The sequence below is a fragment of the Protopterus annectens genome, chromosome 16.part0 (genome assembly GCF_019279795.1).
Source record: "Protopterus annectens isolate FY-2018-M chromosome 16.part0, PAN1.0, whole genome shotgun sequence".
Classification (NCBI taxonomy): Eukaryota; Metazoa; Chordata; order Ceratodontiformes; family Protopteridae; genus Protopterus; species Protopterus annectens.
The window spans coordinates 415,979,373-415,995,519 of record NC_056750.1 but is presented as its reverse complement, the minus strand read 5'-3'; the positions used below and the strand labels follow the sequence as shown (position 1 = coordinate 415,995,519).

The following is a 16,147-nucleotide window of genomic DNA, read 5'->3' as shown; positions in this document are numbered from 1 at the left end:
TAGACAGATTGGGTAAAAAAGTATACACCTCTGCTACTCTTGCTGTGTAAGAGCACAAAATTGTCAGTTCCATATGCTAAAATTTCAGCAACATACCATGCAACTCCTCAAACAAAAAGTGTCTTCCTTTCCTGCTTGTGCAGAATCTAAAGAGTTACAAGAGTTAATGCATTCTGCAAGTCAAGTAACTAAGCACACCTTACACTGTGGTTTTGATGCTCTATAAGATTCTTGTAGGGCAGCAGTCACTGGATCTGTCCTTAGAAGGCATGCTTGACTTAAGGAACAGCCCTTGCCTGACCATGTCAAATCTAAATTATTGGATGCACCCTTGCACAAAGACAACTTATTTGGCACCAAGGCAAAGGCGGTCTTAAAAAAGATGGAAGAAAAAGCTAAATCTATGCAGACAGTTAAGGATTTCCTACAGGTCCAACCACCCAGGTTCAGCAGGCATTGCCCCTCCAAGCACTGGTCCTTTCCTGCCCCCACCAGGTCAGTTCAGCCCAGACCCCAGGGAAGCAGACCCCCCTCAGACAGCAGCCACAGGGAATGCAGAGATCAAAGTAGTGGAGTTCCTCCACTTCAAAACCAGGGAGTTCAAAGCCACCCCCTCATGGTAAGAACTCACAATGACTCTCCTCCCCCACCCCTCCCTCTGCATTTGCCCCTAGGAGGAAAACTCTCCTTCCACGCAAGCACCTGGGTCACCATTACCAATGACCTCTGGGTCCTCAACATAGTGTCCCAGAGATACAAATTTTCTTTCCACACACTTCCAACCCCAAAAGGGTTCCCAAATCTACCACCAAACGAGTGGACAGAGGCAAAAAAGCATGTCCTTTCCCCGCTCTCTATGTGGGCAATAGCGCACGTTCCTGCAGAACAGATAGGCCAAGGTTTCTACTCCAGACTTTTTCTGGTACCCAGAAAAGAGGGCACCTGGTGCCCCATCCTCAATCTATCAGTATTAAACACCTTCCTGATGATACCAAAATTCGGAATGCTCACCCTCCAGCAACTGCTACCCATGCTGTCCAAGAATGCTTGGCTAGCCACCCTAGACCTAAAAGAGGTCTACCTCCACATTCCTATCTAGGAATCATGCAGAAAAAATCTATGTATCAGGGCAGGATCTCTGAACTTTCAGTTCTCTGCACTTCCCTTTGGCTTATCTACTGCTCCCAGAGTTTTCACAATATGTCTGGCTCCTGCCATTGCCTTTTGCAGACAAAGGAATATCCAAATTTACCCATATTTAGATGACTGCCTAATTCAGGCAGACACTCAGGAAAAGCTGCTCAAGTACCTGACCTTTGTAAAGTCCCTACTGCCCTCCCTAGGATACACTATCAACAAAAAAGTCCAAACTAGTACCCTCCCAAAGGATTATATTCCTGGGAGCAAGCCTAGACACAGCCTTCCTGATGGCATTCCTTACACCAGAAAAGCAAACTTACCTGACAGCCTACTTCTCTCAACTAGCCACCAGACCCCAGTTATCTGCAAGGAAAATCCTGGAAGTTCTGGTGTTTGTGGCATCTTGCATTCTACTCATTTCATATGCCAGACTTCATATGAGGAAACTATAATGGTACCTAAAAAGCCTTTGGTGTCAACATTCTCAAGACCTGGAAACTCTTATACCAATGATAGCTTGCCTAAGGAAAGATTTTCTTTGGTGGGCAGCAGCATGCGTCCACAACAAGGCACTACCTTTCTCACCAATCCCCGCCAACCAGACCCTCACCACAGACGTATCAGACTATTGCCTGGGGTGCACACCTGGATGGCAGGTGCATACAGGGCCAATGGAGCCCACAGCAAATCCATCTGCACATCAATCAAAAAGAGATGTTAGCTGTCCAGCACGTATTGACAGCTTCAAAATAGACAACACCACTGTGATGTGGTATATCAACAAGCGGGGAGGGACTCACTCCTACCCTGTATGCAGGCTGGCCATGACCCTTTGGCACACAGCCTTTGTCGTGCAGGTCCACCTGTGAACACAATTCTTGCCAGGCTCTCTAAACTCTCTCGCAGGCCACACAAGCAGAAGTCTTCTGGACCCACACAAGTGGCAGCTAGAATAAAGAACCTTCACCCTAATAACTCACAAATGGGGCACCCCAAAGGTCGACCTCTTTGCCTCCCACACCAACCATCAGCTCAGCAAGTTCTGCACCAGGGAGCATCACTGCATGGCTTGGAAAGTGGATGCCATATCCTTCCCCTAGGTCAGTCTCTCTGTCTGTGCATTTTCCCCACTACCTCTCATCACCAGGGTACTGCTCAAAGTAAGGGAGGAAAAACCAAGGACAATTCTGATTGCTCCAGACTGGCCTTGTTAGCACTGGTACCCACTGCTGCACAGCCTGTCCCCACTGCCACCATGGCATCTCCTTCAGACCCCAACCCTCCTGACTCAGAGGGAAGGAGAATTCATGCATCCCCAATTGCAGACCCTTAATTTGGCAGCCTGGCTTATTCCCTGACCTTTGATCAATCTGCCAACCTTAGTAAACAGGTTCTAGATGTTATACATGAGGCTAGATGCCCTAGCAGTACAAAGTCTTATGCTGACAAATGGAAAAGGTTCTGCACCTGGATTCAGGCTAAGGGAGCCGATACGGCACAGCCCTCTCTACCTCTCATCCTGGATTACCTAGCTGACTTGCTACACAGTGGTCTCTCCTTTGGTTTACAGTCAAAAGGTCAACATTGACATGTCTGACAGCCACCTCCTCGGCCATGGTAGGAGCGACAGTCGGAATGTCGACGTTCATGTGTACGTCCATTTAGAAGGACGTACACAGGGCAGGGATTCACAGCATTGCTGTGAATGGGGGATTTAGAAACTATGGTCAACAGAATTTGTCGACTTTGTTGCGTTGACCATACAACCTACTTAATATGTATAAGTCGACGTTATTTGTCACGGAAGTCACCGTTTGCGTAAGTGATTTTCGTGCTTTTGATAGTAAACCCTCTCCTTTTCCTCTATTAAAATTCATGCCTCTGCTAGCTCTGCTCATTTCCACACTGAGCACCCCCTTTTCCTCACACACTCTGATCAAACAGTTCCTAAGAGGGGCTAGCAACTTGAGGCCACCCTTAAGAGCACCTACCCCAGCTTGGGACCTAAACTTTGTGTTGGAAAAGCTCACCCTGCCCCCCTTTGAACCAGCATCTTCAGCAGAGTTAAAATTTCTCTCCTGGAAGACAGGTTTTTCTTTTGGTCATCACTTCAGCCAGAAGAGTCTCCGAGCTACAAGCACTCATGGCTGTAGAGCCCTTCATCATCTTCCATGCTGACAGGGTGTCCCTCAGGACTAACCCATCCTTCATCCCCAAAGTGGTGTCCAGTGTGTCTCTCAACCAATCCATTCATTTACCCACCATTTTCCCTAACCCACAAAACAAGGGGGAAAGGATCCTGCACTCTCTAGATGTGCACAGACAGATCAGATTTTATCTAAACAGGACTAAATCATTCAGAAAGACTGATCAATTTCTGGTCAGCTTTGCTGCAGGGGCAGAGGGCAAAGCCATCTCCAAACAAACGATTTCCAAATGGATAGCACACTGCATCCATTTATGTTACAAGCAACATGGAAAACCCCCTCCTAAGGGGGTCAGGACTCACTCTACCAGAGCAGCCTCCACCTCTGCAGCTTTCCTCAGAGGAGTCCCCACCAGGGACATCGTGGAGGCTGCCACCTGGACATCTGTTCACACTTTCACCAAGCATTACCACCTGCTTATCTTCCCCAAATCCAGGGCAGGCTTTGCCACTGCAGTCTTGCAGGGCATCCTAGCCAGCCCCTAGTCTCATTGACTGCCTCCACCCTTTTCCTCAGCTTTGGGAATCAACCCAAATGTGATGACTGTAACAGTGAAACACGTAGAACATAGTACACTTGTGTACACTTACCATAAATGTAGATGTTTGAGTGTATTCACTGTTGCAGCCCTGGTTTCCCCCCCTCCATCCCCCTTTTCTCTCCCTCTGTCTCCTTACAAGGAACTTTTTGGTATTTACTTTCTACTGATGGGGTTCCACCATATCCTGGCTCCCACTTGGGGGCTCCTGACAGATCAAGAAAAACTGATGTAATGGCATTGGCTGCTTTACTTTATACTACTGACGACCTGACATCAGTCCTGAAGTGACAGCAACCGACCCAGAAATACTAAGCCTCTGGTATTCGGGCCAGCCGAGGGCTATCCTGGCAGGGATAACCCAAATGTGATGACTGCAACAGTGAATACACTCGAACATCTACATTTATGGTAAGTGTACACAATTGTACTTTCTATCATAGAGAGGGCTCAGGAAGTCATACTTTTGGTATTCTAGATGAGGGTTTCATAGAATGTCCAGACTCTGGTCCTCCCTCCTGATATGATCTTCATGCTTTTTTCTCACATGCTTAAGGATGGCGGGTAATGGACTTGAGGCACTGGGTGCTATATAGTCATCCTACCCTCACAGAGCTTTTGCTCTTGTCATGCCTTTGTCACTGGGCTGTAGAGTGGTCATTATTTTCTGTCTCTGTCTATGTGGTCCTTTCATTCCAGCTGCAGAACTTACTGCAGTTGCCTTGAAGGATACTTCAAACTGGTGAGCTCACCTGGTATCTTCCTTTGTAAGGGAAATGAACCTCCATGAATGGGAACTTCATATAAACCAAATGGAGCTCTGGATAGTATTCTGTAGTTTAAAACTCTGAAAAGGCATTAAGAACTCCCTACTGCTCTTCCAGGCAGCAATGTGGTACATGAACAGACACAGGGTAGCATGGACTGATGCATATTTAACTGTGGAGCATAGGCAAGATTGCAGTTCTAAGAGCTGTTTGCATTCCGGGGAGCTTATTGCTGTGGTGGTCATGAACCATCACAGTTTTAGCCCTCTTCTAGAATTGGGGTTAAGGAAATTGTCTGATCTTTGTAGGCTTCAAAACATGTAACAGTGTTGCTTCCCTCACTTCACCCATTAAAACAGTAGAATGATGCCTATTCCATCACAACAGTTGCAGTCCTGAGTATCCCACTGGACTGCACATGGGATGCCAGTTCTCAGATATTACCCCATTGCCATTAACTCCTATGTTCTGGAGGTTGTGCTACCTTTGGAGATTCCCCTTTTACTTGAGGTAGTTTGGTGTCTGAGTTGGTTTCTGTAGGTAGCAGGTGGGGGGCCTTGCACTCTGCAAAAAAAAAAAAAAAAGGTTTTGTGTTTGACTTGTTTTTTTACCATACTTTAGAATTGTTTCAGAGGTTTGAGAACTTTGTGATTATAAAAAAATTGGACTTTCATTAGGCAGTTGTAGAGGATTCCCCCTTTCATGCTGATTCTTTTCATCAATCTTTTATTTGCAGGCCTTTCTTTTTAAACTGCATGTAACAGTTTTGTTAGGGTAGTTTCTTTTCTAGATGTTTTCAAACCATTTTGGACACGGTGAATTTTAATAAGCTTGAGGTGGCAATAAAAAGGCTTAGAAATTGCTGAGAAATTTTAGAAATAATGAAAACATTGTTGCATCATCAAAATCTGTGGCTTCAAGTGCTTCTGCTGCGGTAAATAGCAATTTGCTTTAAACTTTGTTTTTATCCTGAAGCTTCAAAGAAGCTAAGAACTTCAGATAAAAGTGGGATAGGGTTCTCAAGTCATTCACCTTTTACTTGAATTTGATTATGATAAAGGTATAAGAATGCATGTTGTTTCATTCCTTTGATTATGATGCTTCTAGAAGAAATTAATTGATAAGCTTAATGTAACCTAGCTAAAGTTGTACCTTAGCTAAAAAACAAAAAACAAAACAAAAAAAAAACATATATGATAGTAAAACCTTTAAGGGACTTTTTCTTTTTACCCATTGTACTGTTGGAGTTGATTATATTAAGTTGAAGGAATGCAGGGAACATAGATCTTTTGGGATTCTTGTTCATTTTGTTTCAAGTTTTTTTTTTTTTTTTTTTTTGAATCCAGGAGTGCAGATGCACTTTTGGCTGATTTGCTATAAACTGATCACCACTTGTGTTTTTCCTCTGAACCCAAAAATTTGGAAAAAACAATTTATATGTTTTAACTTTTTAAATGTACCTTTTGTTACTTTTCTCTTCTGTGCTACCTGTTTGACTGATCATCAGCCCCCACTTTCAGCCAGTTGGACCATTTGCTTAAAATTGGGTAAGAGAGATGACCAAAAGGTGCAATCATTTAGGCAGTTGTCTGATGGTTTTTTATTTTTATCCCTAACCCCATAGTGATTGTCTAGTAGCACACTACAAAGGCTCACTGTACAGTGGACATTTGCTTAGGCTTATTATCCATTTCTGCAAGTGAAACAGCCATTCGAGACTGCCCTACCCCCTTAGAAGCTAAAGTTCCTGTGTTGTTTTTGGTCTCCCTCAGAGATTCTGTCACAGCATAATTTGTGCCGGGTACAAATGCCACACCCTCCCACCAAAGAAAGGGGTGTCATTCCATTCCTCTCTGTTTTCTAGGACAAAATGAATTTAGCCATAGGACTTGCATGAAAGTAGCTCCTTCTCAGGCACATGTGTTGGTGCTACATATGTCTGACTCATTGATCTTTTCAGTGCTCTGTCCATTGCCACGGGCTTGATTGGGATCTCTTGGTGCTAGTTCCCAAGCATGTGACATTCTTATCTGATTTCTTCTTTGTCAGCTGTGTCTCGGCACCGGCTCCTTAACTCTGAGTCCTCTGCTCTGTCTTCAGCACTAAGGAGATTGGTTTCCTTTTCAGTGTGGGGATCCTCAGTGTCAGAGATGTCAGCATCAATCTTGATTTCAAATCTGTCTGGACCATTTTTGTTGGTGCTGTGCTCAAGACTGTGAACATCTATGTCCATTAGTGTAGAGACTGTAATAAAGGTGCAGATAGATTCCATCTTGGCTGTTGAATTTTTCAAGAGTATCATTGGCTGTGTTTGAGGATAGAAGATGCTCTACTGGTTTTGACTTCTTCCCCTGACATCATTTAGTATGCAGCCTCAAGCTCTCATCATTAAACCCAAGGACAGAGCAGATCTGAGTGTTTCAGACCTTCCCCCCAGCAGGGACACCGTGAATCCTTTAACCTTGCACTGGCCAGAAGCACAAGTATAAAATGAGACAGAGACTCTATGGAATCCTTTAATACCTGATAATGACTTGGGTGAAGGAGATGGTTTCCCACAGTCCCCTCTTGAGGACATCAGGTTTGGTAAAGTCTCAACATTAATTAGGCTGAGGGGTATTTGGCCTACTCACACCCCCTCTTCCGCAGGTAAGGAAGTTCTCTTTGAGGACTACAGATCTGCCCCCTCTGCTTCCTAGGTGGTCACTCCTGCTGAACAAGCAGTGGACCTGGTCATGGACAGGGCATGGCAGGAACCTAACATAACAGAGAGTATTCCAAGAAAACAGGAGAATATTGCGACCTCCTAAGAACAAATCCCACTGGAGCACAGGCCCTCTGTCTCTGTTATTATTAAGACAGCCATCAAGAAGGAACTGTCTGAGAGTTTGGCAGTATGTTCTTCTAACAAGGAGTCCAGGGCAGTAGACCACATGGGGAAGTGGGTTTTCACTTTGGGCATTGTTTTTTTCTCTGTGCATTAAGCTACCTTACTCACACAAGTCTTTGGAACTTTTCTTGATTAGGTGAAGAGGGAACTGCTAGAGCAGATACTATAGTCCTTGAGAAAACTTGCCTCATCTGACTGTTGCAAACTTAATAAATCATAAGTGGCCACTGTGTTGTTGACCATTTCTAATCTCACTCCAAGGCTGTTATATACTGCTGCTGATGATGGAGCAGTTAGGTATGTTTGCACCTGTCGCCCTATGAAATGCCATGCCTGACTCCATATATGTTACTTTATAAACAACTTTAAGGTATCCTTCATTTATGGCTCCTTAATATGGGTTTTTACTTTTTGGACCCAGATTTAGAGAAGCTTTTTGAAAGTAAGCAAGAGGGGGGTTACTTTCTGCCATTGGAGTGTGCTTTGAAACACCTCAAAGATCCTTTTCTAAAAGCAGAAGTGTTTCAAGGCCCTCTGGTTTAAAGTCTCCATGTTTTCTCCTTGACTCCTTTTCAGACAGTGGCAACCACTGCAGGGTGTCCTTTAATGGATGCTGCCCCAGGAGCAGAGGCCATCTGCCTTTCTTCTGAGAAGCAACCTTAGCATCCATGAAGGCCTGCCCAACAGCTGCTCTCTGGAGGCAGTTGGGTTTCAACTGTTTCTTCACCTAAAATCATGAGTGGGCATCACATTGGAAAACTTGTTAATGTCATGATATCCAGAGGTTTTGTAATCCCCTTCTTAAGATTCCCAAAATCTTTTCCCTGTCCCTCCTAGAAGTACCACCTTGCCAGCAGAGGGTAGTGGCAAAGGAGATGTCTTCTGGTGGAATTGCACAATTCTGGGACAGACTTATTATGCGGCAGAGAAGTTCAGCAGGAGTATTCTGATGCTTCATAAGTAGTCCTTTAACCCATGAATGTCATCAGTGAAGTTCTACTGTTGGACAAACCTTGCAACTTTTCACATACCTGACCAGAACCAAGTGCAGCAGCTATTTGCTCTGATCTTTCTACAGGGACAGACATTTAGAGATAATTTGCTATAGCGATGGCCTCCTGGACTACTCTGCATTTTCTCCATTATCCCTAATGACAGTTCATGCAAATCCACATGCAGACTTAATCATCCTGAAAGTCCCCGTTTGGCTGAAGCAAATTTGTTTCCCAATGCTTTGGCCTCATCTAAAGAAGCATTATTGTTTTCGAGATCCCAAAACAGATCATCTATCCCACCAGTCTGGTGAGCCTCGCTCTGGCATTGTCTCCTTTAAGCTGATTGCATGTTTTTTCCAGTTCTTCTAATGGCAGGGATCCTTCCAACCTTCCCAGGGTGATCCATATTCTATATGCTTCACAAAAAGCTGGTACTTAATAAGCTGTACAAGAGTAAATGGAAAAAATTCTCAAATCGGTAACTGGTCAGAAATGAATTTCAGGTATTAAAACTTGCTCAGCACTATTTTTTTGACATAATATGAAACGAGGCATAAAGATGGTTCTAAATGATATTCACATAAACTGATCTCCATGATATTGATAAAAATATTCAAATTACTATGGAAAATGATTGAAATAAAGTCCAAATTGTATAAAACAAATAAATAAGCTAAGGGGAAATGACCGCATTTTCACAAAGCGTGTATTTTTCATATTAAGCAAAGATAGGAACCATCATTATCAACAATTATCAGAAGTGTATAAAGTGTTCGCATGTTTGTGCAGTGTTACAATAAAGCTATTTCACAAAAGTACAGCCATTACAGGGCATATTTTGCAGGATATAGCCACTACAAGGCATATTTCACAAAGTAAAATATTTTAAAGAGTTTGTGCATTTGAATGTTATTACAAGCTCACAGAACAGTTTGCTCATACATAACTACATTGGTCATATTTTCAGTGTGTTTGTAAGTATTTCATGGGCATAGCAGATGGATTTCGAAAACCCAGTGCACTTGTGTTTGACAGTAATATTGCCGAGAACTGGAGAGTGTTTGAGCGGGGGTATGACATTTTTGTACAGGCTGCATTTTCTGATAAAGATGACTGTACAAAGGCATTTATTCTGCTTAATTTAGCTGGATCAGAGAGGCAAAATGGCTGTGGTTCTGGGACTGGACCCCTTCACTGCTCTGATTCCCTCTGTGTTATAGTTTTGTCTACTCTCTTCAGTTCAGGTTCCCATTATTCTGCTATCACAGCTGATATCGCTGCTATTTACAATAAGGTTTTGATTTGGCCTCAAAAAAGGTGTGCAAAACCTTTCTAAAAAGCACCTTCCTCCTGAGCCCCCTTAAGGACCGCATACCTCTCTAGGATGTTAATTGTGTATTGAACCTTCAGTTTGTCCTCCCTTTGAACCTGCCTCCTCATCTGATTTGAAGTACCTCTCTTGGAAGATCCTGTTTCCTAGTAGCCATAACTACAGCTAGAGGAGTTTCACAACTGCATAATATTTCCACCAAACCTCCTTATATAGTATCCCAAAGGATGAGTTGTCCTTTCATTCCTAAAATTGCTTCCAAATCCACTATCAATCAGACTGTTCATCTCCCAATTTTCTTCCCCAGGTATTCTAATGGAAGGGAGTATTTGTTGCACTCTTGGAATGTTCACAGACAGCTACATTTTGTTTGCATTGTGCTAAGACCATCAGGAAAAGCATTTCCTATTATTTTCCAAGTCGTGACCAAAGGCTTTTAAAGTTACTTTGTTCAGAATGTTATCCAACTGTATAACCTGTGCATGTCAGTCTACAGACAGAACCATGGCATCCAAACCCAAGGCACATTCCACAAGATCCACTACACCTTCTATAGCATTCTTCAAGAGCTCTTTGATTGATGATATATGTGATGTAGCAACTTGGTGTATGCTGCACATCTTTATGAAGTGCTATAAACTGGATGTGATCTCAAGGTCAAGATCCTCCTTCCAGGGCTACCATACCCAGAGGGGGCAGCCAGTTATGATTCCACGTAGGACATTGTAGTTAAGTATTTTCTCCCATCAGTTGAAGTGGACAGATGTGATAAGATGCGGAAAGACATATACGCACCATAAGTTTGGATCTTCATTATCCCTAGTCCATTCACTTTACAACCTGCCCTCCATTCCCCTCCAGGTTCTCTTGCAATCTTTACTGCTAGCAGATCTTGACCTAGTATGTATCCTGTCCCTCAGTTGTCATGATCTCTTCCTGTTACGTATTTCTTTATAAGGCTCTAAGCAGCAAGCACTATATGAGGGTTACAGAGGTATACAGGTGCATTATGGGTGGAGGTAAACAGCTTGAGCATATTTTGAGTGGCTGGATTGCCAGGTTGGATCCACCTGACAAAGTATTCTCATCAGTCAAAGTAAATTGACTAGGATAATGAATATTCATCATTATGGTAAGTACGTACTTTACATTTTTGTTTACTAATCGTTCTGATAATTTTTCCCTCTGGGGCTATTAAAGTTTTGTGGGATACTAGAAGACCTACTACTAGAAAATTCTGTTTACCTGAATGGAAGCAATTCTGCTGCTGGTGCCAGTTCCAGGATTTTTCTCCATTCCAAGTGATTGTCTTTCCTATTTAAGCTTTATTTTCAATTCTACCTTGGGACCCACTTCTCTACTCTTTTCCTGTGACTAAAGTATTTTCTGAAGGGTATTTAATGTCAGTGACCTTCAAAGAAGAATCTGACTCCTTCAGACTTTAAATTTGTTTTTGCTGGGGCATTAAAGCCTCACTTTGACCCAGCTCCTTCTGTTCCTTTGAATTTTTTTGTTTCAGAAAACAACATTGATAGTACCAGTTACATTGCTTGAAAGAGTCTGCCTTACAAGTTATGTCCTCACCAGTAACCACCCTCAGACTTTATGACCCCTTCCAAGGAAGGCAAGGTCTTTAGGTCCTGAAGCAAATTAAAGGGTACTCATCCTTTTGTCCAAGCTATGTTTGAAGGATGCTGTAGGAGTCTGTTCCAGAGCAGAATGAGGTTCTGGATGATGAATTTGTACCTCTGTCTAGTTTTATTCATTTATTTCCTGATGTAGGTTGAGATCTCATGTTCTGGAGTTTTCTGCTCTGTTTAACTTAATGAGAAAAAGGAGGTTAAGGGTAATTGCATCCCTGAGGACATGATAAACGAGGTAGAGATCCTCCTTAGTAGCCTGCATTGCAGTGGGTGCAATGACATGAATTCTAGTCTCTCCTGGTAGATAGAATTTTTGAGATTAGAGTGTGCCTTTATTAGAAATATTTCTTCAAGTTTTAGATTTGTCTTGTAAGGTACTTGCCAAAGAGTGCGTTATATTCTGTAATGGGTCTGACAAGAGCAGAGTGTAAGGGAGCAATGACTTCCTGGGTTTTAAAATAGATACTTTTGGTAATTAGTTACAAGATACAGGTCTATATAATTCCTCTTATTCTGTCAACTTTCTAAGTAAATGTTTCAATATGTGGAAATGTTCCTGATGATCGGCCTTTGTCCTTAATTATTTTTACCTTTGTGTTTGATTTTTTAAAGTGGAAAAAAAAAGGTTGAGATGTTTTGTGGTAAGCCCTATTTACTCTTTCACAAAGATTGTTGTCCTGAAATACTAATCCAAATTTCTTCCCAAAAGCAATGCCATTGCTATCTTTTAAACCAGTCCATTCATCTATCTTGTTTTCTTTATGGCAACAGAATCAAGGGATTTGGGAGATGTCCTTGTAATGTATATACACTTGTCAGCTCAGTTTTTACCTGAAGAGGGTTCATGAGTGCTTCACTCTAGATGGAGAGGCTTGCAGTTGCTTAAGCAAAGGTGGATGGCCAACTTGTGTTTTGCCATCAAGTGGTTAATTGGTTATTAAAAAATGCTGCTGTCAAAGTCCACTGCACCAGGATCATAGTTTCTTCACTGCTTGTTTTGAAAATGCTTCCATTGTTGACATTTGTGCTGTGGCCTTCCTCTGGTTAAAACTTAATAGGGAGGTTTATATATTTTACAGCTTAGTATTGTGCCCTGTGGTTACCCATTGTGGAAGGTGTCGGACATTTAAATATTAACAGATCCATAGTCTTCATATCAATTATGTGAAGTCTTTCTGCAGTGTGTTTCTGCTGGTCTCCTGCCAAGCCCTTGTGTGTGGACTATATTTCACTGTTTATCGTCTGTGGATGGATATTCCTGTGGGCTGAGCATTAATATGACATATTTTATGTTTTTTTGTTTCAGCTTGTGCTTCCTCAGAAGGGTGTGTGAATGTGTGTGTGTGTGTGTGTGTGTGGGGGGGGGGGTTGAAAGGACTGACCATAATATCCAAGACTAGCACATGATATCACATTATGTACCAGTCAGAGGCACCCATGCCTCTTGATCATGGGACCTACAAACAATGCTGAAATGTGCTGATTTGGGGGCATCAGAAGTGGATGTTACAGTAGTTCACTGGAGAAAGTCTACTTGTGAGCCATCTTCTAAGGGAGGCAGTTAAATAGAGAGGGACCCCCCCCCCCCGAACTCGTTTGGTTATTTTTTCAGTGATTTGCTCTTTCCCTTAAAAACTTTTTTTTTGTGAATTGTTGTTATGTCTTTCGGCTTTTCCCGGTTAGGGGTCGCCACAGCGGAACTCCGGTCTGCTAATGATTGGTAGTTGAATTTTACATGCCGAGTTACCAGCCCTGATGCACAACCTTCAACTAAGGTACGCCCATTCACGCATGTTTCCACGCAGAACACGCTCTAGCTGGGAATCGAGCCGGACAGCGTCTTACTGTGAGGCGACAATGCTACCGCAGCACCACCGCCGCGGATCATGTGAATATGTTTATTAAAATGTTTAATTACAGCAGAGATACACAAACAAATGTACAAACAAATAAGAACAACTTCAATAACAAAATATTTAAGCATTACTAAACCTACCCCACTAAATTTATCTAATCCCCTACTTTAAGAAGTATATACAATGTATACAAGAATAATAAAACAAAGTACATAGAGCTTCTCCTGTATCTAAGGTTCACATATGATAAATGATGTGTGAAGGGCAATAGATTTCTTTACATATTAATGTGTTATGCTTTATCTGGGTTTCCATAGTAACCTCTGGGTTTGAGTATAAATGTTAACAGTGTCGAAAAGCTGCTTGTTAGAGGTGATGCACTAGAGGACTGAAGCCTCATAATGATGCCCAATCATTATGTAGTACGGAAATGTGTCTTGAATATAGTATAATTCTAAGCATACAGATCCTGTTCACTTTTCACTTACATCTCTTGTCACTTTACTTGTTTAGTTAACTTTCTCTTGCTTTTAACTGTACATTCTCATATAATTCTGAAATGTTATTTACATGGATCCCCTGACTAAAATCATTACTGAAAAAGAATGTTTTTTGCAGATTACAAGCCCATTAACAAGCGTTTCTTTTTGAGTAGTATCTCTTTTCTAATCAAACTGTTTGCTTCTCCCTAGAGTATGATGAAGTGCTGCTGCAGCTGAAACAACTGCAGGTGCAATTTGACATGGCTAAAAGTACAGCGGTTGAAAAGGAAGCAGCAGCAGAAAAACGACTTGATGCCCTAAAACAAGAATTACTGAGGCAGCAAGAACACCTGGAAGCCAGGCAACGAAGGGTGAGCCAGATGGTCGTTTCAGTTGTGTCTTTTGTGCTTGCTCTGCCTTTGGCAGGCTAAAGTGGTTATTTTGTTCTACAGGAAATAACTGTGACAACTGAAATTGCTGAATATAGTTGCATAGAAGATATATTTAACTAATATCATGAAAGACAAATTTCCCTGAATGCTTTCATTTGCATTTTTTAATGTAGTAGTTAGTTACATTTTGTTAATATATCCGTCGGTGTTGTGCATCTGGGTGACCTGTTAAAAAAAAAAAAAAAACTTCACTAAAAGAAAAAAAATCCTCATTTTGAATTTGATTTTGCTTAAAGGTAAGATATGTTAACCTCATTTTTTTTTTTTTTTTTTTTTTTTTTTTATCCCTGCAAAAGCTGACTTTGTGGAGGCTTCTTTAGCCATTGCCAGCTGTGTTTGTCTGGTTGTCCACACAGAAATGTTTCTGCTTTATATTAATAATGTACGGTCACCTGTTTCCCATGTTTTCTCCAGAGTGATTATACAACAAAATAGATGTCTCTTCACTACTTTACCTACTTGTCTCAGATGTCAGGTACTGTATAACTGTATGTTACTTCTTCAAAAGTGATGTATTGAAATGTTTATTTTCTTTATCCAGAGCTGAACAAGTACATGAGGAGTCGCTCCATTGCCAGAAGTGGCTCTCATTTATCCCCTTTTGCCTGAAATGGCTGTGTAACTCTGAGGGTTCCTTGACCTTCTCTGCTGTTTTGCTATAGCACCTAGTATCTTTGGTGATCATTTAGCCCAGTTTAGCCATCAGTGATGCCACATTTACCACACTTCTGTACTGTGTTTATAATCTAAATCACCCTATGAGGAAGTCTAACCTTTCCAGGAGAGATCAGCTTTATTGGCAGCCCACTGTATGTTCTAGGGAACCCAGAAACAGATCAGTAACATGACCTGATCAGTCCTTTGTTCAAAATTGGCAAAAAATCACTGCTTTCCACAGTCTAGAAAATTCCAGTAATTCTCAGAGGCCAAATTGTCGCATACTAGGGCACTGGCCTTCCCTCTTCCATAGGTGAACCCTCAGGCACTCCCCAGAGAGTAAGCAGAATCATAGACCTCCAGAACTGTAATATGAGGTGGATAATGTAAAGTAATTATCAACAGAATGAGACTTGATATTATTGAAGAGTCACCCCCTCGGCAAACATTGAAGATCCCTGTAATGTCAGACTGTTAAATCTCCGCACACACTAGCTAAGATAAGAAAACCCTTAGCTTGTAAACTAAACAATTGCCCTTGAGCTGAACAAAAGATTGTAAAAAAGAGGTGGGGTGTTGTAACAAAATCCATCTTGCACTTTAGCAGGGTCCTGCTGTACTGTGGCTGTTCAAATAAAATTCTGCATAAGTTAATGTACATCTTATAACAAATTTAAAACAAGCAAAATTAAGATCAAACGCCTTAACAAAAAATATTATCATAAAAAGTCCCTGCCCAAGCAAATGTGTTATGCTTTCAATAATTGCAAATTAGTTTGACATTATGCTGTGTAAAAGTGGCTGCTTACATCCAGGTTCTTTAATCCTATCCAAACTGTTCATACAAAATTGCAAAAGGTCAAAATCCACATCTCCTAGTGTACCACTTAAAACTGTATGTTTCATTTGACCCTTTTACAAATGTTCAGAACTTCACTGTTTGCAAGAAGTGGAATTCTGCATCTGCAGCATTATCCATAAGCAGCCATCACATCTAAAAAATAAATTATGCCTATAGAAAAATCTGTCTTCAGTGTCCCTAGTTATGCCAACTGAAACTTTAAATTCTTCTTCCTACACTCTTGCATAATTTCATAAAAATGAGCCCATTATTCAGCCATTTGGGCAGAATTATTGTCAACATACAGTGGATATAAAAAGTGTACACACCCCTGTTAAAATGCCAGGAT

At 41.7% G+C, this 16,147-nt stretch overlaps 1 protein-coding gene across 1 annotated transcript in view; it reads left to right on the top strand.

The window, feature by feature from the left end:
- Nucleotides 1–16,147, top strand: part of GOLGA1 (golgin A1) — a 2,378,923-nt gene that overhangs the window by 2,055,154 nt on the left and 307,622 nt on the right. Inside the window, exon 21 of the mRNA XM_044058132.1 lies at nt 14,059–14,219. Within this exon, the coding sequence (XP_043914067.1) occupies nt 14,059–14,219 (161 nt within the window). The remainder of the gene's footprint in view (nt 1–14,058; nt 14,220–16,147) is intronic.